General features: G+C 42.6%; 1 protein-coding gene across 3 annotated transcripts in view; it reads left to right on the top strand.

Annotated features, from left to right (window-relative positions):
* CDH7 (cadherin 7) overlaps nucleotides 1-21052 on the top strand; it is a 107514-nt gene that overhangs the window by 73604 nt on the left and 12858 nt on the right. For all 3 annotated transcript variants that reach the window (XM_038391294.2, XM_043508157.1, XM_038391293.2), the window contains 3 exons: nucleotides 7004-7257; nucleotides 19362-19498; nucleotides 20482-20603. In XM_038391294.2, the coding sequence (XP_038247222.1) occupies nucleotides 7004-7257; nucleotides 19362-19498; nucleotides 20482-20603 (513 nt within the window). The remainder of the gene's footprint in view (nucleotides 1-7003; nucleotides 7258-19361; nucleotides 19499-20481; nucleotides 20604-21052) is intronic.

The raw sequence follows: 21052 nt of genomic DNA on the forward strand, positions 1-21052 counted from the left end.
TGCAAACTAAAACCAACCTAAAATTCTAAAATCAAAGGGACATTTGAAACATAAAATGAATGTATTTTTTTTTAAAAACTGCTACCAGTGCCACAAGTACTCCTTTTCTTTATGCAGCAGAGAGTTAGCAATAGGTGGTATATGTATACAAATAAACCCCTCATATACATTTTGTGTCCAGTGTTTCTAGCTCATAATATAGTCCTGTGAATTACTTGATTCTGCAGCATCAGAATTTGACATAGGGTGAAAACCTGTTGGAGTCAGTGGAAGTTTTGCCATTGTTTCGAATAAAGCCAGAATTTCACCCACAGAATATATTGGTTGTTGCAGAATTATAGAGTGAGATGTTAAATTACCTCTGTATTTGACACTGCGACATTGCAATTGTTGATGAAACACCATGTCCAGTTCTGGTGTCCTTACTTTCAAGAAGGATGTTGAAAAATTGGAGAGGGTGTAGAGAAGAACCAACAGAATGATTTAATTGGAAAACCTGCCTTATAATAAAAGACTCAAGGAGCTCACTGTATTTAGCATAACAAAGAGAAGGTTAAAGGATGAATTTTCAGCATCTGTGAGTACTTACATGAGGAAAAGAAATTTGATAAGGTGTGTGTGTACCAAATATGAAACCTGGGAAGCATGGAAACTTCAAAAAACTTATATTGATATGTGTCAGACTCTGTCACAGGGAATATTTATAAACAGTTGTGAGCTACGAATTGTATTCTAGCTCTATGGAGGAGAGTTACCAAGCCTCCTCCATGAATTAAAGTCAGTGGGGTGTAATTACTGCAAATCTCAGGACAGGTAAACAACTCCAAAAAACTATCACCCCCGGAGGGTAAGTGCATATTCTGTTTCAGACCACAGTCAACAGGTCCAGGGGTCAAAGAAAGAGCTTTGTGTATAAAGGCTCACTCTGAACTGTCTGAGTGCCTCTCATTTAAATCCTTAAATTGACATGAATTTGTAACCCAGAGGGAAAAACCCTGCTGGAAGGTTTTAAAGGACTGTCAACTTACCAGGGTCTCCAAGCGGAAGATGGGTAACACCTGGTAAGCTACTATGTGTGTAGACTGTTTCCTGTTTATAATGTATTTTCTCTGAATGATTTTTTCGTAAATAAATGTACTGTTGTCTGAAAACTGGCTGGTCACTGGAAGAGCAGAACAGCAGGCAATAGACTAAGATCAGACTGCTGGGATAATCATAGTGAATTACAAGGGGGGCAGCAAGCCTAAATCCCTAGTCTGGAGGAAGAGGGAAGAAGGTCCCCACTCACAGAGAGGTGGTAGCTGGAGGTATGAGACTTACAGAGGAGCCCTTGAGCAGATCCCAGAGGCAGCAGCAGTTCAGTTAACCCTGGAACTGTGACAGGGGCTTCTCAATCTATCAGACAAAGGAGTAACAAAAAACAGTGACTGGAAGTTGAAATTAAATAAATTCAGACTAGAAAGAAGGCACTTTTTAAAAAAAATCAAGGGTTGTGAGTGATTCCCATAACTGGATATTTTAAATCAGGATTGGATTTTTTTTTCTTAGAAGATATACTTTAGTTCAGTGGTTCCCAAACTTGTTCCGCCACTTGTGCAGAGAAAGCCCCTGGCAGGCCTGGCCGGTTTGTTTACCTGCCACGTCCACAGGTTCGGCCGATCGCAGCTCCCAGTGACTGCGGTTCGCTGCTCCAGGCCAATGGGAGCTGCTGGAAGCGGTATGGGCCAAGGGACATACTGGCCGCCATTGCTTTAATTCATGCACCACTATTGGACTTGAGGCAGGAATAAATACAGGGAAATTGTACTGCTGTGTTTTAAGGAGGTCAGAATGGATGATCACAGTGGTCCCTTCTAGCCTTAAAACCTACAGATATATGTTCCAGAATAAAATATTTTCTTTCTTTTTTGAAGTTGTGTTTCTGGCCTCATAACTGTGAACATAGGCTTGAAAATGTGAAGCAAGTGCAAACCAATAGATCGAGGTTTTCCCAAATCTTCAGGCAGCCTAAAACACTAGCTCTGAGGAGTGTGAGCTGCCCTATTCATCTTTATGTTTTTCAAACTCTGAAATCTTAAGTTAAATAGCAACAGTGTTAACTCTTTTATTCCTGAGCATTTTAGCAGAAATATCCAACTTACGTCACACCTTTGCCCGACTGCCACAAGTTCCAGCTACCCCATGGTGATTTTTATGATTCAGTTAAACATTGTCAGTACGATCACCAGCAACAGATTGAAAATGTTGCGACACAACATGTTAAACTGAAATTAATATCAAAATAAATGGAATGGGGCTAGTGTACTGACTTCATTATTCATTTGCATAGCTAGCTCATTAAAACCGCAATTTTCCAATTTTAAATGAAGCTGCCACTGCCACAGCACAGTGCCACAGAATTCAAACACTTAGCTACAGAATGTGTGTGTCCTTTGCCTCAGAGTTCCCAGGCTTTGCTCAAAACATATCAGTTTTTTACCTTTAACATTTTCTCCCTCCTCTCTATGCCATGGCTTGGAACCTAATTTATTTCACTTGAATGGGTAGTTGCGCTAGAAAATAGGAATAGCCTTAACACATTGCAGGTTTCTTGTTCTCTCTGTAAGCCTGATGCACAGCATATCATATCAGTTGCTTCATTGCCCTGTTTCTGGAACACCTCTTAGATACCATACATACCACAATGCCTGCCATGCTACATCATGATAGCAGCACCATGCATACTGATACTTAATGGCTGACACATGTGGATTCCTCAGATTGTTGTATTTCAGATGTAAAACTAAATGAAAGTTGAGATTCAAAATAACTGTACTTCTTTTTGTAATAAAAATTAAAAAAATAGTTCACTCATATATCAAAATTACAGTAGATCAAGAGAATCTGCTTTATGCTAATACTTGAACTGCTCAGAATGACTGACTTGGACATGTTTTTTGAATGCTTTAGGCCCTGATTCAAGAAATCATTAAACATAGAATCATGGAATCATAGAAGATTATGGTTGGAAGAGACCTCAGGAGGTCATGTAGTCCAACCCTCTGCTGAAAGCAGTACCAACCCCAACTAAATCATCCCAGCCAGGGCTTTGTCAAGATGGGCCTTAAAAATCTCTAAGGATGGAGATTCCACCACCTCCCTAGGTAACCCATTCCAGTGCTTTACCATGCTCTTAGTGAAATAGTTTTTCCTAATATCTAACCTAGACCTCCCACACTGCAACTTGAGACCATTGTTCCTTGTTCTGTCATCTACCACCACTGAGAACAGCTTAGCTCATCCTCTTTGGAACCCCCCTTTTAGGTAGTTGAAGGCTGATATTAAATCACCCCTCACTCTTCTCTTCTGCAGACTAAATAAGCCCAGTTTCCTCAGCCTCTCCTCATAAATCATGTGCCCCAGCTCCCTAATCATTTTCATTGCCCTCTGCTGGACTCTCTCCAATTCTTCCACATCCTTTCTGTAGTGGGGAGCCCAAAACTGGATGCAGCATTCCAGATGTGGCCTCACCACTGCTGAATAGAGGGGAATGGTCACCTCCATCGATCTCTTGCCAGTGCTCCTACAAATGCAGCCCAATATGCCGTTAGCCTTCTTGACAACAAGGGCACGCTGTTGACTCGTATCCAGCTTCTCATCCACTGTAATCTCCAGACCCTTTTCTGCAGCCAGTCAATTCCCAGCCCGTTAGCACTGCATAGGAGTCTTCCATTTTAAGTTCAGGACTCTGCACCTCTCCTTGTTGAACCTCATCAGAATTCTTTTGGCTCAATCATCCAATTTTTCTAGGTCACTATAATCCCATCATGATGATAATCCCATCATCCAGATCATTAATGAAGATGTTGAACAAAACTGGCCTCAGGGCCGACTCCTGGGGCACTCCAATTGATACTGGCTGCCAACTAGATATTGAGTCATTGATCACTACCCATTGAGCCTGACGATCTAGCCAGCTTTCTATCCACTTTATAATCCATTCATCCAATTCATACTTCTTTAATTTACTGGAAGAATACTGTGGGAGACTGTATCAAAAGCTTTGCTAAACTCAAGGTATATCACATCCACCATTTTCTCCATATCCACAGAGCCAGTTATCTCATCATAGAAGGCAATCAGGTTGGTTAGGTATGACTTGCCCTTGGTGAATCCATATTGACTGTTCCTGATCACCTTCCTCTCCTCCAAGTGCTTCAAAATGGATTCCTTGAGGACCTGCTCCATGATTTTTCCGGGGCAGACGTGAGGCTGACCAGTCTGTAGTTCCCCAAATTCTCCTTCTTCCCTTTTTTAAAGATGGGCACTATAGTTGCCTTTTTCCAATCATCCAGGAATCCAACTCCCCGGTTGCCACGAGTTTTCAAAGATAATGGCCAATGGCTCTGCAATCACATCAGCCAACTCCCTCAGCACCATCGGATGCATTGCATCTGGCCCCGTGGACTTGTGCATGTCCAGATTTTCTAAATAGTTCTTAACCTGCTCTTTCAACAATGAGGACTGCTCACCTCCTCCCCATATTGTGCTGCCCAGTGCAGCAGTCTGGGAGCTGACTTTGTCTGTGAAGACCGAGGCAAAAAAAAGCATTGTCTACTTCAGCTTTTTCACATCATCTGTCACTAGGTTGCCTCTCCCCAATTCAGTAAGGGCCCCACACTTTCCTTGACCTTCTTCTTGTTGCTAACATACCTGTAGAAACCCTTCTTGTTATCTTTCACTCCCTTGCTAGTTGCAACTCCATTTGTGCCTTGGCCTTCCTGATTACATCCCTGCATACTTGACCAATATTTTTCTACTCCTCACTAGTCATCTGCCCAAGTTTCAACTTCTTGTAAGCTTCCTTTTTGTGTTTAAGCTCACAGAAGATTTCACTGTTTCACTGCCATATTTTCTATTTTTTCTCCACATCACGGTCATTTGTTCCTGCACCCTCAATAAGGCTTCTTTAAAATACAGCCAGCTGTCCTCAACTCCTTTCCCCCCTCATATTAACCTCCTAGAGGATGCTGCCCATTAGTTCCCTGAGGAGTCAAGGTATGCTTTTCTGAAGTCCAGGGTCCTTATTCTGCTCCTCTCCTTTCTTCCTTGTGTCAGGATCCTGAACTCGACCATCTCATGGTCACTGCTGCCCAGGTTGCCACACGCTTCTACTTCCCCTACCAATTCTTTAAGTGCATAACTTAAAGCACATGTCTAAGCCCATCCCTATTCAGCAAAGCAGTGAACTTCCACATGGAGTTTAGAAAAGTTCATCTCCTTTTGAACACAATAGGCCAAATTCTTCTCTTATTTATGCAGGTATATAAACTGTTTCAGGTTGTACTGTAAAATTAATGTAAACACCGTTGATTTTGATGGACTTACTTTGGATATATATATCAGTGTAACTGAGAGGAGAGCTTGGCCCACAATGTATGCAGGTTAGCAGATTTACGTTTTGGTTCTGATTTGGCTAATAATTCCCATAAATACTGTTCCTCCAAGTGTGTATAAAGACATTTTGCAGATATCAGCAGGTTATTGTCGCAGGGCATTTCAGATGTTAATTGTTAATTGTTCAGTTGTTTCCAGTATCTGTACAATCATACCAATTTTCTGTATTTTATTGTCTCATGAATATAGTTTGAAAGTGTAGCTGATTAACCAAACTGCAGACTTAGCAAGGCTTCAGTCCCTTCATTGTTGTCTAGAAATAAATACTTCTGTAATGTAGAAGGCAGCTAGGTAGCTAGGCACTCAGTGCATCCTGACTCTATCAGGCTCAGACCTTCATGTACCCAGAGACATTACATTGTAGAGTATGGGCATATCACTGATATTAATTCACTTCTTTCTTTCAGGGACTTCTGTTGCAGCAGGATGTAATATCAACATCAGTAAAATTTGTCCTCTGAGGGAGGCTACTATCCAAATCATATCCTTGTGTTCTAGAAAGATTATTGGATCTGGAATATTGAGTGCTGTGTGTTTCTTATTGACTTCTAATATAGTATTGTTTGCGAAAAATATGTTTATATAGTGGATATTAATTAGGCAAAACCAAGTGAAGCAACTTTTGCATAGACTGATAAATAGTCTAGATCAAATGTTCTCTGGGCTACATCCAGATGTAATATGCTACAATGCAGACAATACAGTGCAATGCTGATTTGCGGCAGTGCTCTGTATCCAAACTGCTGCATTTGGACCATCCCATTGGTCAGTATCTTCCTAACACTGTCTCAAAATTCTCTCCAACTGTTGTAGTCTTTTAAATGAGAATTTCTAGTGAGTAGCTCCTGCCAAATGTGTTGCCTTAGACAGTGCAGTAAAAAGGAAATGATAAAGTGATATTATATTGATACTCATAACTCATAACATACAAGTACTCATAACACAAAATGAAGGAGTCACACACATTAAAAACATTGGGTGAAATTCTGGCCCTGGGAAATCACAGGGATTTCATCCATAGAGAGGGATTTTCAAAAATAGTCATCATTGGCCATCAGCTTTAGTAGGAGCAAAGTTAGCCCAATGCCGGGCATTTTTGAAAATCCCCTTCATACAGTACATCTCATTTCTCTTTATACGCTTCAATATGTGTTCATTAAAACCACATGGTAAAGTTTTGTTTTTTGTTTTGTACTCTCACTCCATTTTGGTTAAGCAGCACTGGCTTCTCCTGTTGAATTTTTGCTCTTTCCCTTGGCAGTTGCATGTTGTTTTATAACTACTAAATTAATGCCCTGATGGAAAATAACTTTAGCATTTAATTGGCAGCCTTAGAATCAATCAAAATATCTTGGATTAGACGAAGGGAGATACTGCAATTAGTGGAAAGCTAAATGCTAAAAATCAGTAATTTTCTATGATCTGCCAGTCAAAAATGCTGCCTGGATACCAGTGGCAAAGTTCTTTTTATATATATATACATACACTGACATTTGTAAATGAAAGAGCTTTGCTGCACCATCTATTTAATTAGTAATTAAATTTCAAAATAACTTTCTCTTTTTAGGAGCTGGATTTTGAAGCTAAAACAAGCTATACACTGAGGATAGAAGCAGCAAATAAGCATGTTGACTCTCGCTTTCAAAGTCTGGGACCCTTTAGCGATATGACAACAGTGAAGATAATTGTGGAGGATGTGGATGAGCCTCCTGTATTTACTTCCCATTTGTATTCCATGGTAGTGTCTGAAGCAGCAAAGGTTGGCACCATCATTGGAACAGTTGCAGCCCGTGACCCTGATATCTTGAACAGCCCTGTTAGGTAATTATGAGGCTTTGTTTATGTATGTATGTACGTACGTAGGCATGTTGTCCTTTGATGTCATTTTGTCCAGTGTATTTCAGGATTATTAATTTGTACCAGAAGGGATTATTTAGTTTTTTCAGCATATGTCTGTGCTGTTTAAAAAGTTTGTTTATATTGACGCCAGTGTTGCTGTAGCTTTGATAAACAATTTATTTAAATCTCTTTAAAGATATAGATATATATATAGATATATACATTCAGGTTTCTGAAACAAAAAAAATCACTTGATTATCCAAGTTCAGCAGCAGTTGGGAAGAATCCACAAACCATAGTTTATGTCCCTATTAAATCAATTATGCCAAACCTATTACAGAGAAAAGTATGTACAAAAAAGAAGCGATGCATTTTCTGGATGCATTGACAATGTGTATGTTGTAGAATTTGTATTCAAAAGAAGAACAAACTGGAGGTTCATTTGTTTAGCAAATTATATTTTTATAGTTATTTGTTTGAAAGATATGTGTTTGCATGATTTCAGCTTTATTATTCAGCTGCTTCAGGCTCACTCTTTCTATTACAATTGTGACGGGGCAAGGCCAGATGGCTATAGAAAAGTAGTGGGAGATAGATATATTAGCTCCAGGCTAAACAAATCCCTGGTACCAGGATAAGTGAAATGGCAGTTGCTCCAGGTCAATTAAGACACCTGGGGCCAATTAAGAACTTTCCAGAAGGCAGGGAGAAGGCTATGTTGACTGGGACACCTGAAGCCAATCGGGGGCTGGCTGAAACTAGTTAAAAGCCTCCCAGTCAGTCAGGTGGGTGTGCATGTCAGGAGCTGTGGGAGGAAGTTGTGCTGTTGGAGAGGCTGAGTAGTACCCACCATATCAGGCACAAGGAAGGAGGCCCTGAGGTAAGGGTGAAGTGGAGTTTGAGGAAGTGAGGGCTGCTGTGTGGGGGAAGTAGCCCAGGGAATTGTACATGTCATGTTTCTAAAAGGTCAGCTACCCTAGCTGATACCAATAGGGTCCCTGGGCTGGAGCCTGGGGTAGAGGGTGGGCCCAGGCTCCCCCCCCCACACACATTTGCCCCATGATTAATCACTGAGACTGGGAGACAACAGAGACTGCCATGATTTCAAGAATTTCCATCCCACCATCAACCTCAGCCTGGACCAGTCCACACAAGAGATCCACTTCCTGGACGCTACGATGCTAATAAGCGATGGTCACATAAACACCACCCTATATCGGAAACCTACTGACCGCTATTCCTACCTACATGCCTCTAGCTTTCATCCAGATCATACCACTCGATCCATTGTCTACAGCCAAGCGCTACGATATAACCGCATTTGCTCCAACCCCTCAGACAGAGACAAACACCTACAAGATCTCTATCATGCATTCCTACAACTACAATACCCACCTGCTGAAGTGAAGAAACAGATTGACAGAGCCAGAAGAGTACCCAGAAGTCACCTACTACAGGACAGGCCCAACAAAGAAAATAACAGAACGCCACTAGCCATCACCTTCAGCCCCCAACTAAAACCTCTCAAACGCATCATCAAGGATCTACAACCTATCCTGAAGGACGACCCATCACTCTCCCAGATCTTGGGAGACAAGCCAGTCCTTGCTTACAGACAGCCCCCCAATCTGAAGCAAATACTCACCAGCAACCACACACCACACAACAGAACCACTAACCCAGGAACCTATCCTTGCAACAAAGCCCGTTGCCAACTCTGTCCACATATCTATTCAGGGGATACCATCATAGGGCCTAATCACATCAGCCACACTATCAGAGGCTGGTTCACCTGCGCATCTACCAATGTGATATATGCCATCATGTGCCAGCAATGCCCCTCTGCCATGTACATTGGCCAAACTGGACAGTCTCTACGTAAAAGAATGAATGGACACAAATCAGACGTCAAGAATTATAACATTCAAAAACCAGTTGGAGAGCACTTCAATCTCTCTGGTCACTCGATCACAGACCTAAGAGTGGCTATCCTTCAACAAAAAAACTTCAAAAACAGACTCCAACGAGAGACTGCTGAATTGGAATTAATTTGCAAACTGGATACAATTAACTTAGGCTTGAATAGAGACTGGGAATGGATGAGTCATTACACAAAGTAAAACTATTTCCCCATGGTATTTCTCCCTCCCACCCCACCCCCCACTGTTCCTCTGATATTCTTGTTAACTGCTGGAATTAGCCTACCTTGCTTGTCACCATGAAAGGTTTTCCTCCTTCCCCCCCCCCCCCCCGCTGCTAGTGATGGCTTATCTTAAGTGATCACTCTCCTTACAGTGTGTATGATAAACCCATTGTTTCATGTTCTCTGTGTGTGTGTATATAAATCTCTCCTCTGTTTTTTCCACCAAATGCATCCAATGAAGTGAGCTGTAGCTCACGAAAGCTTATGCTCTAATAAATTTGTTAGTCTCTAAGGTGCCACAAGTACTCCTTTTCTTTTTGCGAATACAGACTAACACGGCTGCTACTCTGAAACCTGTGCAAGGAAGGATAACTTCTCACCTCCCTCACTGGCTTATGATGAAAATGGCTCAATAGACTGTGACCCTTGTCTCTAGAGAGAGAAGGGTTGGTTACATGGAGGGTCACAGTGAGCCTCTGAGGCTAGTGAAATCCACCAGGAAATGCAGGACTCACGGAGGCAAGGACAGAGTATTGTCACATCTGGTGTCGGGAGTGGGACTTCGTTCACAGCGTGGCAGAAGAAAGAGGTTTAAAAAAAAAAAGTGCACTGGGGTTTTGGATTTTGGTTTGGTTTGTTTGTTTGCTCTGTACCACAATGGAGGAGGTGTAAGATCTCTGGTACAAGCCATGGCAGCCCAGCAGAAGGCCACCCGGGTTCAGGCAATGGCACAACAGGAGTCTATGTGGCTACAGCAGGAAACGAATCAACTATTGATGAGCCAGGTGACCCAAGATCGTGCCCTCTTGAGAGAGGTGGTGGACCAGCTGAAGATCCTCACCACTGGGGTCCGACGGGACGCGAACCCTGAGGGCCACTGGTAGTCTGCCGAAGATGACATCAGGAGATGACGTAGAGGCATATCTCTTCTCATTTGAAAGGACTGCTCAGCATGAGGTGTGGCCCCAGGAGCAGTGGGCCAGCATCCTCGCCCCTTTTTTGTGTGGAGAGGCCCAGAAGGCCTACTTTGACTTGCCTGCCACGGATGCCACTGACTATACCCATCTGAAGGCAGAGATCCTAGCACGATCAGGGGTAATGGCGGCGGTAAGGGCCCAGAGGTTCAATGAGTGGAAATACCAGGAGAACAAACCCCCGAGGTCCCAGCTATTCGACCTCATACACTTCGCTTGGAAGTGGTTACAACCCAAGGTGTGCAGGCCAGAGGAGATTTTGGAGACCCTGGTCATAGACCATTACATGTGGGGACTGCCGCCAGATCTCCACAAATGGGTAGGCCAGAACAATCCGTCCACTATGATGAGATGATAACACTGGTAGAAAGACGGATGACAGCCAGGGAACTGACCCGACTACTCAAGGAAGGCGCCTTTCGAAGCAAGCAACCGACCCCAAGGCAGCCAAACCACCGGGGAGTCCTAGGTGGAAGAAGTGGGGAGCCGAAAACCAGTGGGGACCCCAGAAGGAAGGGATTGGCCTGAGTGGGGGGAACCCCGGGACTAAACCTCCTAACCCCCGGGATAGGGGAGTGATTAAAAAGAATTATAGATGTTATGCATGTGGGGAGTGGGGACACATAACAGCACAGTATCCCAGCACCGAGGAGCCTATGCAATGTAATTTGGGGGATTGGGAGGTCCCATGCTCCCTTATCTACCTTGCGGGGGTTGCATTAGCCCCGCATAATTACACCAGGCCAGTGAGGATAAATGGAGCAGAGACTAAAGCGCCTGTGGACTCTGGGAGTGCTATCACCCTCATATTGGGTAAGCTGGTAAAAAGTAGTCAGCTGCTACAAGCCAAACGCGTAGCAGTGACGTGCGTGCATGGGGCCGTGAGCCATTACCCCACCATCCCAGTGGAGATAGAGGTTCAGGGAAACCATATTGAGGTGACCGTGGGCGTAGTTCCTAAACTCCCATATCCTGTAGTCATTGGGAGGGACTATCCAGGGTTTGATAATTTACTCCCCCCGGAGAGGCTGGAGGGAGGTGGGGACCCTGAGAACAGCAACTCGTCACCAGGGGAATGTCAACCCCTGATGTTCGCTGACATTTCTCAGAATCTGTTCTCAGCCCCCCGAAAGACCTGGAAGACAAAAAAAGAGTGGAAAGCCGTGAAGGCCTTGGGAACCCGGATCCGGACCCAGGGCCAGAAGACCTCCGTAGTAGGCAAATGGACACGAGCAGCCAACAGAGAAATTTCCACCACAGAAGGTGAACCCCAGCCATGACGGCTGTTGGAAGAAGCAGAAGCCGGCCCCTGGGAGCTTGGGCAGGCTAGTCCCAGAAGAGAGATTTTTGGGTGGGACCAGGCAGAGGACCTCAGATATGATAACGCCAGGAAAGAGGTGGCCAGGATCGATGGGACACCTGTGGATGGGAAGTTCTGGGATCCTGGACCTTACTTTATAGTGAAGAAAGATCTCCTGTACCGCGTGGTGCAAATGCAGGAGCAAGAGATACAACAACTTCTGGTGCCACGAAAACATCAAAAAGCCATATTGAGTCTCGCCCACAGTCACCTGTCTGGAGGACACCTAGGGGTAGAGAAAACCCAGGCACGGATCCTGCGGAGGTTCTTCCGGCCAGGAGTACATGAAGATGTCCGGTGATATTGCACCTCTTGTCCGGAGTGTCAGTTACATAGCCCTCGCCCGCACTTGCGGGCTCCCTTGATACCTCTTCCAATAATAGAGCTTCCTTTTGAATGGATAGCCATGGATCTGGTAGGGCCCCTAGAGAAGACAGCTTGGGGCCATCAACATGTGCGTGTTGTACTGGACTATGCAACCCGATACCCAGAAGCTGTTCCCCTGTGCAACACAGCTTCCAAGACAATAGCTAAGGAGCTAGTATGGATCTTTGCCCAGGTTGTGCTACCCAAGGAGATATTGACTGATCAAGGGACACCTTTCATGTCCAAGTTGATGAAAGATCTCTGTTCATTGCTCCATGTACAAGCCCTCCCGACCTCTGTATACCACCCACAAATAGATGGCCCTGTGGAAAGTTTCAATAGGACCCTCAAGGCCATGATCAGGAAAGTGGTGAGCCAGGATAGGAAAGATTAGGATACCCCATTGCCTTACCTCATGTTCACCATCCGGGAGGTTCCGCAAGCCTCCACGGGTTTCTCTCCATTCAAACTACTATATGGGCGCCACCTTCGGGGCATATTGGATATAGCCAGAGAAGCCTGGGAAGAGGAGCCAAATCCCAGAAGGAACATAGTTGAGCATGTACTGCAGATGAGAGGTCGGATAGCCCAAGTTGCGCCCATTGTACAGGAACACTTGGAGAGAGCACAGGAGACCCAAAGAACCCATTATAACCACTAAACGAAGCTTCGACGGTTCCAACCAGGGGATCGGATGATGGTACTGGTGCCCACAGCAGAAAGTAAACTGTTGGCCCAGTGGCAGGGACCCTACAAAATAATCGAAGCCGTGGAAGAGGTGAACTATAAGGTGCGGCAGCCAGGCCGCCGGAAATCAGAGCAAATTTACTACATCTATCTTCTAAAACCTTGGCACGATTGAGAGGCATGCTTAGTCGTGCAGGAGACCCTTCCCCAGGAGGATAACTTACACGAGCAAGTGAGGATATCATCCGACTTGACACCAATCCAAAAGATCGAGGCAGCCAACATGATTAATCACAACCGAGATGTGTTCTCTACAAAACCAGGGCGGACGACTGAGACCAATCACCATATCCGCACAATCCCCGGAGCCAAGGTAACATTGAGACCCTACCGAATGCCAGCAGCCAAAAGAAAAGAAATCAAGGCCGAAGTAAAGAAAATGTTAGAATCAGGGGTTATTGAAGAATCTTACAGTCAGTGGTCCAGTCCAATTGTTTTAGTGCCTAAACCTGGTGGTACCATGAGATTCTGTAATGACTCGCCGACTAAATGAAATATCCTAGTTTGATGCATACCCCATACCATGAATCGTCGAACTGGTTGACCGACTGGGTAGTGCCCGATTCTTGACTACACTGGATCTGACAAAAGGGTACTGGCAGATTCCTCTGACCAAAGAAGCTAAAGAAAAGACAGTATTCTCCACCTCGGATGGGCTATTCCAGTACACTGTCCTCCCTATTGGGCTACATGGGGCCCCAGCCACATTCCAGCACCTCATGGATAAACTGCTGCGCCCCCATACTAGTTATGCAGCTGCATACCTAGATGATGTCATCATCCATACACCAGACTGGGAATCCCACTTGGAGAAAGTTGAGGTAGTACTGCGTACCTTAAGGCAGGTTGGCCTCACTGCTAATCCCGCTAAATGTGCCAAAGGGCTAGCAGAGGCTAGGTACCTGAGGTTTTTCGTAGGAGTGGGTGGGTGAGATTCTGTGGCCTGCGTTGTGCAGGAGGTCGGAGTAGATGATCAGAATGGTCCCTTTTGACCTTAGTATCTATGAGTCTATGAATCTATGAATATTGTGAGAAGGGGCATAGTGAAGCCCCAAACGAATAAGCTAGAGGCAATTCAAAACTGGCCCCGGCCGACTCGAAAGAAGCAGGTCCGTGCGTTCCTAGGCATGGTAGGCTACTACCAACGTTTTATTCCCCACTTTGCCACTAGGACAAGTCCCCTAACGGACCTGGTGAAGGCCTGAGTTCCAGACATGGTAAAGTGGACTGACGCAGCAGAGGGGGCATTTACAGACCTTCGGACGGCCCTCTGTAATGACCCCATACTTATAGCCCTAGACTTCAACAGGGAATTTATTTTACAAACAGAAGCTTCCGAGGTAGGGGTGGGGAAGTTCTGTCCCAAATGGTGGGAGAAGAGGAACACCCGATCCTCTACCTAAGCAGAAAGCTTCTCCCAAGAGAACAGAAATACGCAGTAGTCGAGAGAGAATGCCTTGCTGTCAAATGGGCTATGGAGACACTGCGTTATTACCTGTTAGGCCGGCGATTTACCCTTGTGACGGACCGTGCACCCCTCCAGTGGATGCAGCGGAATAAGGAAAAGAATGCAAGGGTCACCAGGTGGTTCTTATCCCTCCAACCATTCCAGTTCCGTATACGGCACAGGGCTGGATGCCACCATGGCAATACTGATGGTCTGTCACGAGCATACTGCCTGGCGTCCCAAGTTGCCCAACTTTATGGTGTTGAGCAGAGGGGTTGGATAGGTGACGGGGCAAGGCCAGGTGGCTATAGAAAAGTAATGGGAGATAAATATATTAGCTCCAGGCTAAACAAATCCCTGGTACCAGGATAAATGAAATGGCAGCTGCTCCAGGTCAATTAAGAGACCTGGGGCCAATTAAGAACTTTCCAGAAGGCAGGGAGAAGGCTAGTTGATTGGGACACCTGAAGCCAATCGGGGGCTGGCTGAAACTAGTTAAAAGCCTCCCAGTTAGTCAGGTGGGTGTGCATGCCAGGAGCTGTGAGAGGAAGTTGCACTGTTGGAGAGACTGAGTAGAACACACCATATCAGGCACAAGGAAGGAGGCCCTGAGGGAAGGGTTAAGTGGAGCTTGAGGAAGTGAGGGCTGCTGTAGGGGAAGTAGCCCAGGGAATTGTACATGTCATGTTTCTAAAAGGTCAGCTACCCTAGCTGATACTAATAGGGTCCCTGGGCTGGAGCCCGGAGTAGAGGGTGGGCCCGGGCTCCCCACCACCACCTTTGCCCCCTTTTAATCACTGAGACTGGGAGACAACAGAGACTGTGCAAGGAAGGATAACTTCTCCTCACCGCCCTCACTGGCTTATGATGAAAATGGCTCAATAGACTGTGACCCTTGTCTCTAGAGAAAGAAGGGTTACATGGAGGGTCACAGTGAGCCTCTGAGGCTAGCAAAATCCGCCAGGAAATGCGGGACCCATGGAGGTAAGGGCAGAGTATTGTCACACAATATAATGATTAATTAATTATATATTTAGTATATACATTCCACTCTTTGTATAATTATCAGACAAAAATGATTTTTAAGATATAGGTTGTAAATACATAAAGAGTGGGATTTTCAAAATAACTTAGGAGCACGAGTCCTATTGATTTTCAGCCTTAGGTTCTTCTGATATTCCTACCAGTAGCCCTTAAGTGAAAAGACCTTGTAACTAGGCCCTACAGTAATATATATGAGTAACAGTAAAAACAAAAATATTTTATTATAGTTCAGAAACTTGGACCTGAGGTTCCACAAACAATTTTAAGTATTTCCCCATATCATCACCAGAGTGCAAATTGTCCATATATCATAGAAATGGACAGAGTCAAGAAATATATTTGGTTGCATGCAAACGATAAAGACTCAGCAGGGGTTACAATAAGTATAAATGGTGTTCTAAACAGGATAGAGAGGATGGCTCAGATATGTTGACTATGTGCCTTTTACTGGTCCCACTGAGGTAAAATATCTGCCATCACCACAGGGAAAGATGTGATCACATTTCTCTCCTACGAGGGAGGGAATGAAAAATCTGTTTCAGGTATTTCCCCCCTTCTCTGTGCATGTTTAGGTGGAGAATCTCCCATAATATCATGCTTGGAATCCACGTATTATGAACATATGATAAGGAGCCGCATATAGAGAGTGAATTTTATGTTTGTGGTTGTATGGGGGGAGAGGAACAGTGACAGAAAAAGAATTACAGTGATCTGGCTGTGTTTTAACTTATGTGATCATTTTCTAAGTACTGTATAGGTGTTAACACTAGATGTGACAATGCTATCCACACAATAGGGACAGTATAACTAAAAGTTTTATGTAATATTTGTGTCCCACTGAAATTCTAACCTATTTGAGACCCGTGGAAAATAGGGCAATGAATTTAAGAGAAAGTTGCTGTTAAGTGTTATTATTGTTAATATTATTCATTTGGCATACACACTGAAAACCTTATATGGTACTAATTAATTATTTCACCTTTTCTGATGTTATCTAATTTTTTTTATACTTATTAAAGATGATTTTGTCACTGTGTTGTGGCTCTGTACTTTACAATGCAGAGACCCTAATGTAAAAATAAAGCATGTATCTCATTTGAAGAGGTGATGTATGTGTTCTTTCTCTTTTTCTCAATATATATTAGCAACAGATTCAAAATAAATATACAAACAAGTACTAGATGGATGAGTTGGCATGAACTTACTTTTGAAATTTATCTTCACTAAGCTCTCTCTGCCATGGCAATGTTTTCTGGCAGTGTTGTTAGCATCTGGTTTATAAAATTTGGTTTTAGCAGAACTGCAAGGGTTAGCGTTAGTTCCAACTTCCATCTATATGCAATCAATCCTCGCTGCTCTTTTTTCCCTGTGAAAAGATGAGAGTCAAATTTTTAATCTCACTTTCGGCAATTTGCACCACTCCAGCAGCACAAAGTGGCCATAAAACTAGGTTATTTGGCATCTTGATGATTTCTCAGGACTGAAGGGCATCCCAAGGTTGTATAGGACTCAAGGGTAGAGCTGGACAAAATTTTTCAAATAAAACTTTTTTCTGAAAAAAATGTAGATTCAGCTACATCAAAATGTTTCACTAATTTGTTTCAGTTTCACCCGATTGTTTATGTAAAAAACAAACAAACAAACAAAAACCTTTCCTTGAAACATTTTGTTTCAACATTTACAAAACTTTTTTTGATTTTTTGATTCAAAATGAATTTTCCTCTTGAAATTTCCTTTAGTTTTATTAATTAAATAAAAATGTTTAAATACTGCTCAAAATGGAAATGAAATTTTATTTTTTGATTTTTCAGTTGTCTGAAAATTTCAAAAAATGATTGTCTTTGAGTTGTCCCAAAACAGTTTTTCAGAATTACAAGTGAACCAAAAAATCTGTTATTTGCACAGCTCCACATAAGGGGTGTGATTGGAGGAAAAAAACCACAGAAATAGACAGGATGTGCCAATGCCATCGTAATCCCTGGGTGCCGAAATCATGCCATGAGAAACCATTGATATAAATTAGAGCTGTCCTGAATCTGCTATAATTTACATAAAGGATCAGACTAACCAGGATTGGAAGAGCATAAAAATATCTCTCTCTCTCTATTTATATATATAGAGAGAGAGAGAGTAGAGAGAGAGAGAGAGAGAGAGAGAGAGATATAACTTTTCTTGATCCATTTAGGAAGTTTAGATGATTATTTCAACAATATATGTTCGAAGAAGGAAAATGGATATTGACAAAAGAACTGAATTTATACATATCTTGAAATTTTGGGTGGGATATTGTGATTATAAGATTAGACACTTCTAAACCTTGACATCAAAGAAAAATAGAGGGTGTGGTAAGAAAAGTAGGGGTTATCTCAAAAGGTACTGAGAATTATTGAGATTTGAAATAGCTTTGGAAAAAGACCTGCCAAACTAATTTTCAAATACAACTGATAGTAAGAAATTAAAAGATTAAATCACATTGAAATAGATTTTTAGAATCTGAGTTTGGATGCAGTACTTGTAAGCAAGTGTTAGGGGAAATCACTTTTTCAGAAACATTCATTTTTTTCTTCTTCTAGCCATATGTGTTGCAATTTATGTAATCTGTTGTTTTTAAAACAGTAAATCTTTGGCTCATCATACTACACAGTGATAGTGTTAATAACTGGAAAGCCTGATGTTTGGCAAGGGACTGAATCCCTACTGTTGGGCAAGACTGACTGCATTGCAAAGGTGACAGGTACAGCATAGTCTCTAGGGATAACATGCCAGCCATGAAATAGTTGATGAGCACTGCTGACCAAATACACAGCAGTTCTGGCATGGAGAAAAAGAAAAATTGAAATAGAAAAGACAAGAAATACAATAAAATAAAAAGGAGTGTTTGCTGATGAGAAAGGGAAAGTTCTAAATTTTGAATGCCATAAAAAGATTTCATTAGTGTTTCTGTTGATATAGCACCCTCAGCACATAATATTATACAGTAAAGCAACACCAAGTGTATAACAAGTTTCTGCTCCAGACAATTTGCAGTGTAAAGGGACAGATGAAAGCAATGTAGTACAGCACAGAACAAACTGACATAGTACAATATAGTACAAATGCATAATGGTATATGGTCATTATATCTGGGAAGTGATCTCTTTGAGATATCAACTGTAATTTGACCCTTCCACATTTTTACAAGGTTTGATCAGTAATATACCAAAAGTGAAGAAGTTGCATTGTTATGACAGTAATTATAATGTTGGCCAGATGATGATTCTTTAACTCACACTGAGTAGTAAATAAGAATGGTATGTCAAGAAGTCATTGTTAGTAAACCTAAAACTGCATAATCCTATCTCCCATTTTCACACAGAAAAAGTAAACAAAGGACAGGGTTCTCCCTTTCCTCTGTGTTTTCTGCTTGTTTTCTGTCTTCCCCTTCCTAGAAAACAATATGCTAAGCCAAGAAACTCAATGTGTTTGTCCAATGAAAATAAAGCACCAGGAGCTGGCAGGCAAATATGTAATCCCCTGACCTCCTCCAAGTATTTTTCCCCCAGCTCCATAGCACAGGGTAAGACAGGAGCTCTTCCACTAATGACAGAAGTTCTGTTTCTGTCAGGGCCAGCTCTTCTGGGAGCTGCATGAATTTGATACAGCCCTGTGGCAAGCTTCCAATTGTTATTCATATTAGGTTTGGGTTCAGGAGTAGCCTATTCCATGAATAAATGAAGGGCTACCTTAAGGAGGAAAGTAAGAAAAGATAAGGAAATACCTGTAACCTCACTGAAGAAGGCATTGTGTACGGGAACAGAGCCAGCATCTCACGCTGTTCACTTTGTAGCATCAAGAGTCTGCATATACAGTTTTGTTTCTTCCAGGAAACCTGAGCGATACTGGACAAAAAGAGTCAAAAAAGGGGGAAACAATGAGTGCTCTTTCTATCTAATGAGAAATTAGTGAAATGTTTTAACAAACTATAGTTGAACGTAGATCAGAAGTTTTCTTTAACCTTTCACCTAGATACTCAATCGACCGAAACACAGACCTGGAGAGATATTTCAATATTGATGCCAACAGTGGAGTCATTACAACTGCCAAGTCTTTGGATAGAGAAACTAATGCTGTTCATAACATCACTGTCTTGGCTATGGAGAGTCGTAAGTTACAATTTAAAGATTTTATACACAGAATGAACAAAAGCTTCAGGTTCAATTATAATAATTGCTTGATGGCATTGAATAAAAATATGAAAATGTAGACCTATATATCCAATCTCACTATAGATAATGTGGTTAGGACTGTGTTGTAAATAAGAGATAGGTATCTATCTAACACCTCCTCTGCCTCACACCCTGTGCAGTAATTTAGACCTGTCTCATTGCAGACAGGTATTTTATTCATTAAGACACATGTCCTCTGAACTCTGTGATTATCAGTTTACTGTGCAATACCCCTTTCACCACAGATTGGCAATTGTCCTGTACACCAGTAGAAAGCATAGGTCTGTATTGCTAAAATTCATGATTGCTTCAATTTGGGGATGTAATTCAGGTTTGAGAGGAATTACACCATGCCTGCAAATAAAGGTGCTTGATTCCTAGAACTAGATTCACTCTTACTAGTAAGAGAATTGCAGGGAGATTGACTTGGGTGGGTAGATGGTACTTTTCTTATGCTACCCACTCTTACAGGGAAGCCATAAATTATGTCATGGGCTCCCCTGAATTACTGAGGGGAATTAACTGAATAAATGCGTCTCATATCCATTCTAACCATGCCCCATCCAAGATAAATGGTACTATGCTGACTGACTGTGAGCCCACTCGATGTGGCAGGGTTTTTATGTCACCTCATTCCCATCCCCCCAGGGACTTTTTGCTCCTGAGGTTTGTATATTGAAATTTTAATTTGACCCCTATGGTGAAATTTGGTCCCACTGAAGTAAATGGCAAAACTCCCATTGTCTGAAAAAAGGCCAGGATTTCTACCCTAGAGTTGATTTTTCATTATGTTTTTAGGGGGTATTAATCATTTTGACAGGTGTGTGCACAAGACAAAATGCAAATGAAAGGCATATTGATCCAAAAAAATAATTTGTAAAGAGTCTTTGTTAGTTTATGTGTTTGTTTGTTTTGCACAGAGAACCCAGCACAGATTGGGAGAGGATATGTGGCCATCACTATCCTTGACATCAACGACAATGCCCCCGAGTTTGCCATGGAGTATGAGACCACAGTCTGTGAAAATGCTCAGCCTGGCCAGGTGCAGATCGATACTTCCAGATGTTTATTCACATTAGTTAGGCAGTAATTTCTTTTGAAATGATGCCAACTTTAAGATAAGACAGTCAGCTTATTGCAATACAAATGACACTTTGCAATGACTGCACAGCATAAACAAATATGAAACAAAGTCTAAAAACTCCACCATACTGGCTATGGTGAAAGAGCTGCAGAAATAAAAATTAGATGTGCACAAGCCGTGTAAAACTCCAGATGTCCTTGCATAGCAAAATGATGCTTTTTTTTGCTTGATTCTGTACAGGGATGAGCACCCTTAATTCCCACTGATTTCACTAGGCAGTAAGAGTGCTCAGCACTTCACTTCCTATATCCTCTAGCACTCCTAAAACTTAAATGTGGGTGACATAAGTTTGCCTGAATTAGGAAAAAGGGGTGTAAGGGGCACAATATCCTCTGTGACAGTTCTCT

This window comes from Dermochelys coriacea, chromosome 2 (assembly GCF_009764565.3).
Source record: "Dermochelys coriacea isolate rDerCor1 chromosome 2, rDerCor1.pri.v4, whole genome shotgun sequence".
Classification (NCBI taxonomy): domain Eukaryota; kingdom Metazoa; phylum Chordata; order Testudines; family Dermochelyidae; genus Dermochelys; species Dermochelys coriacea.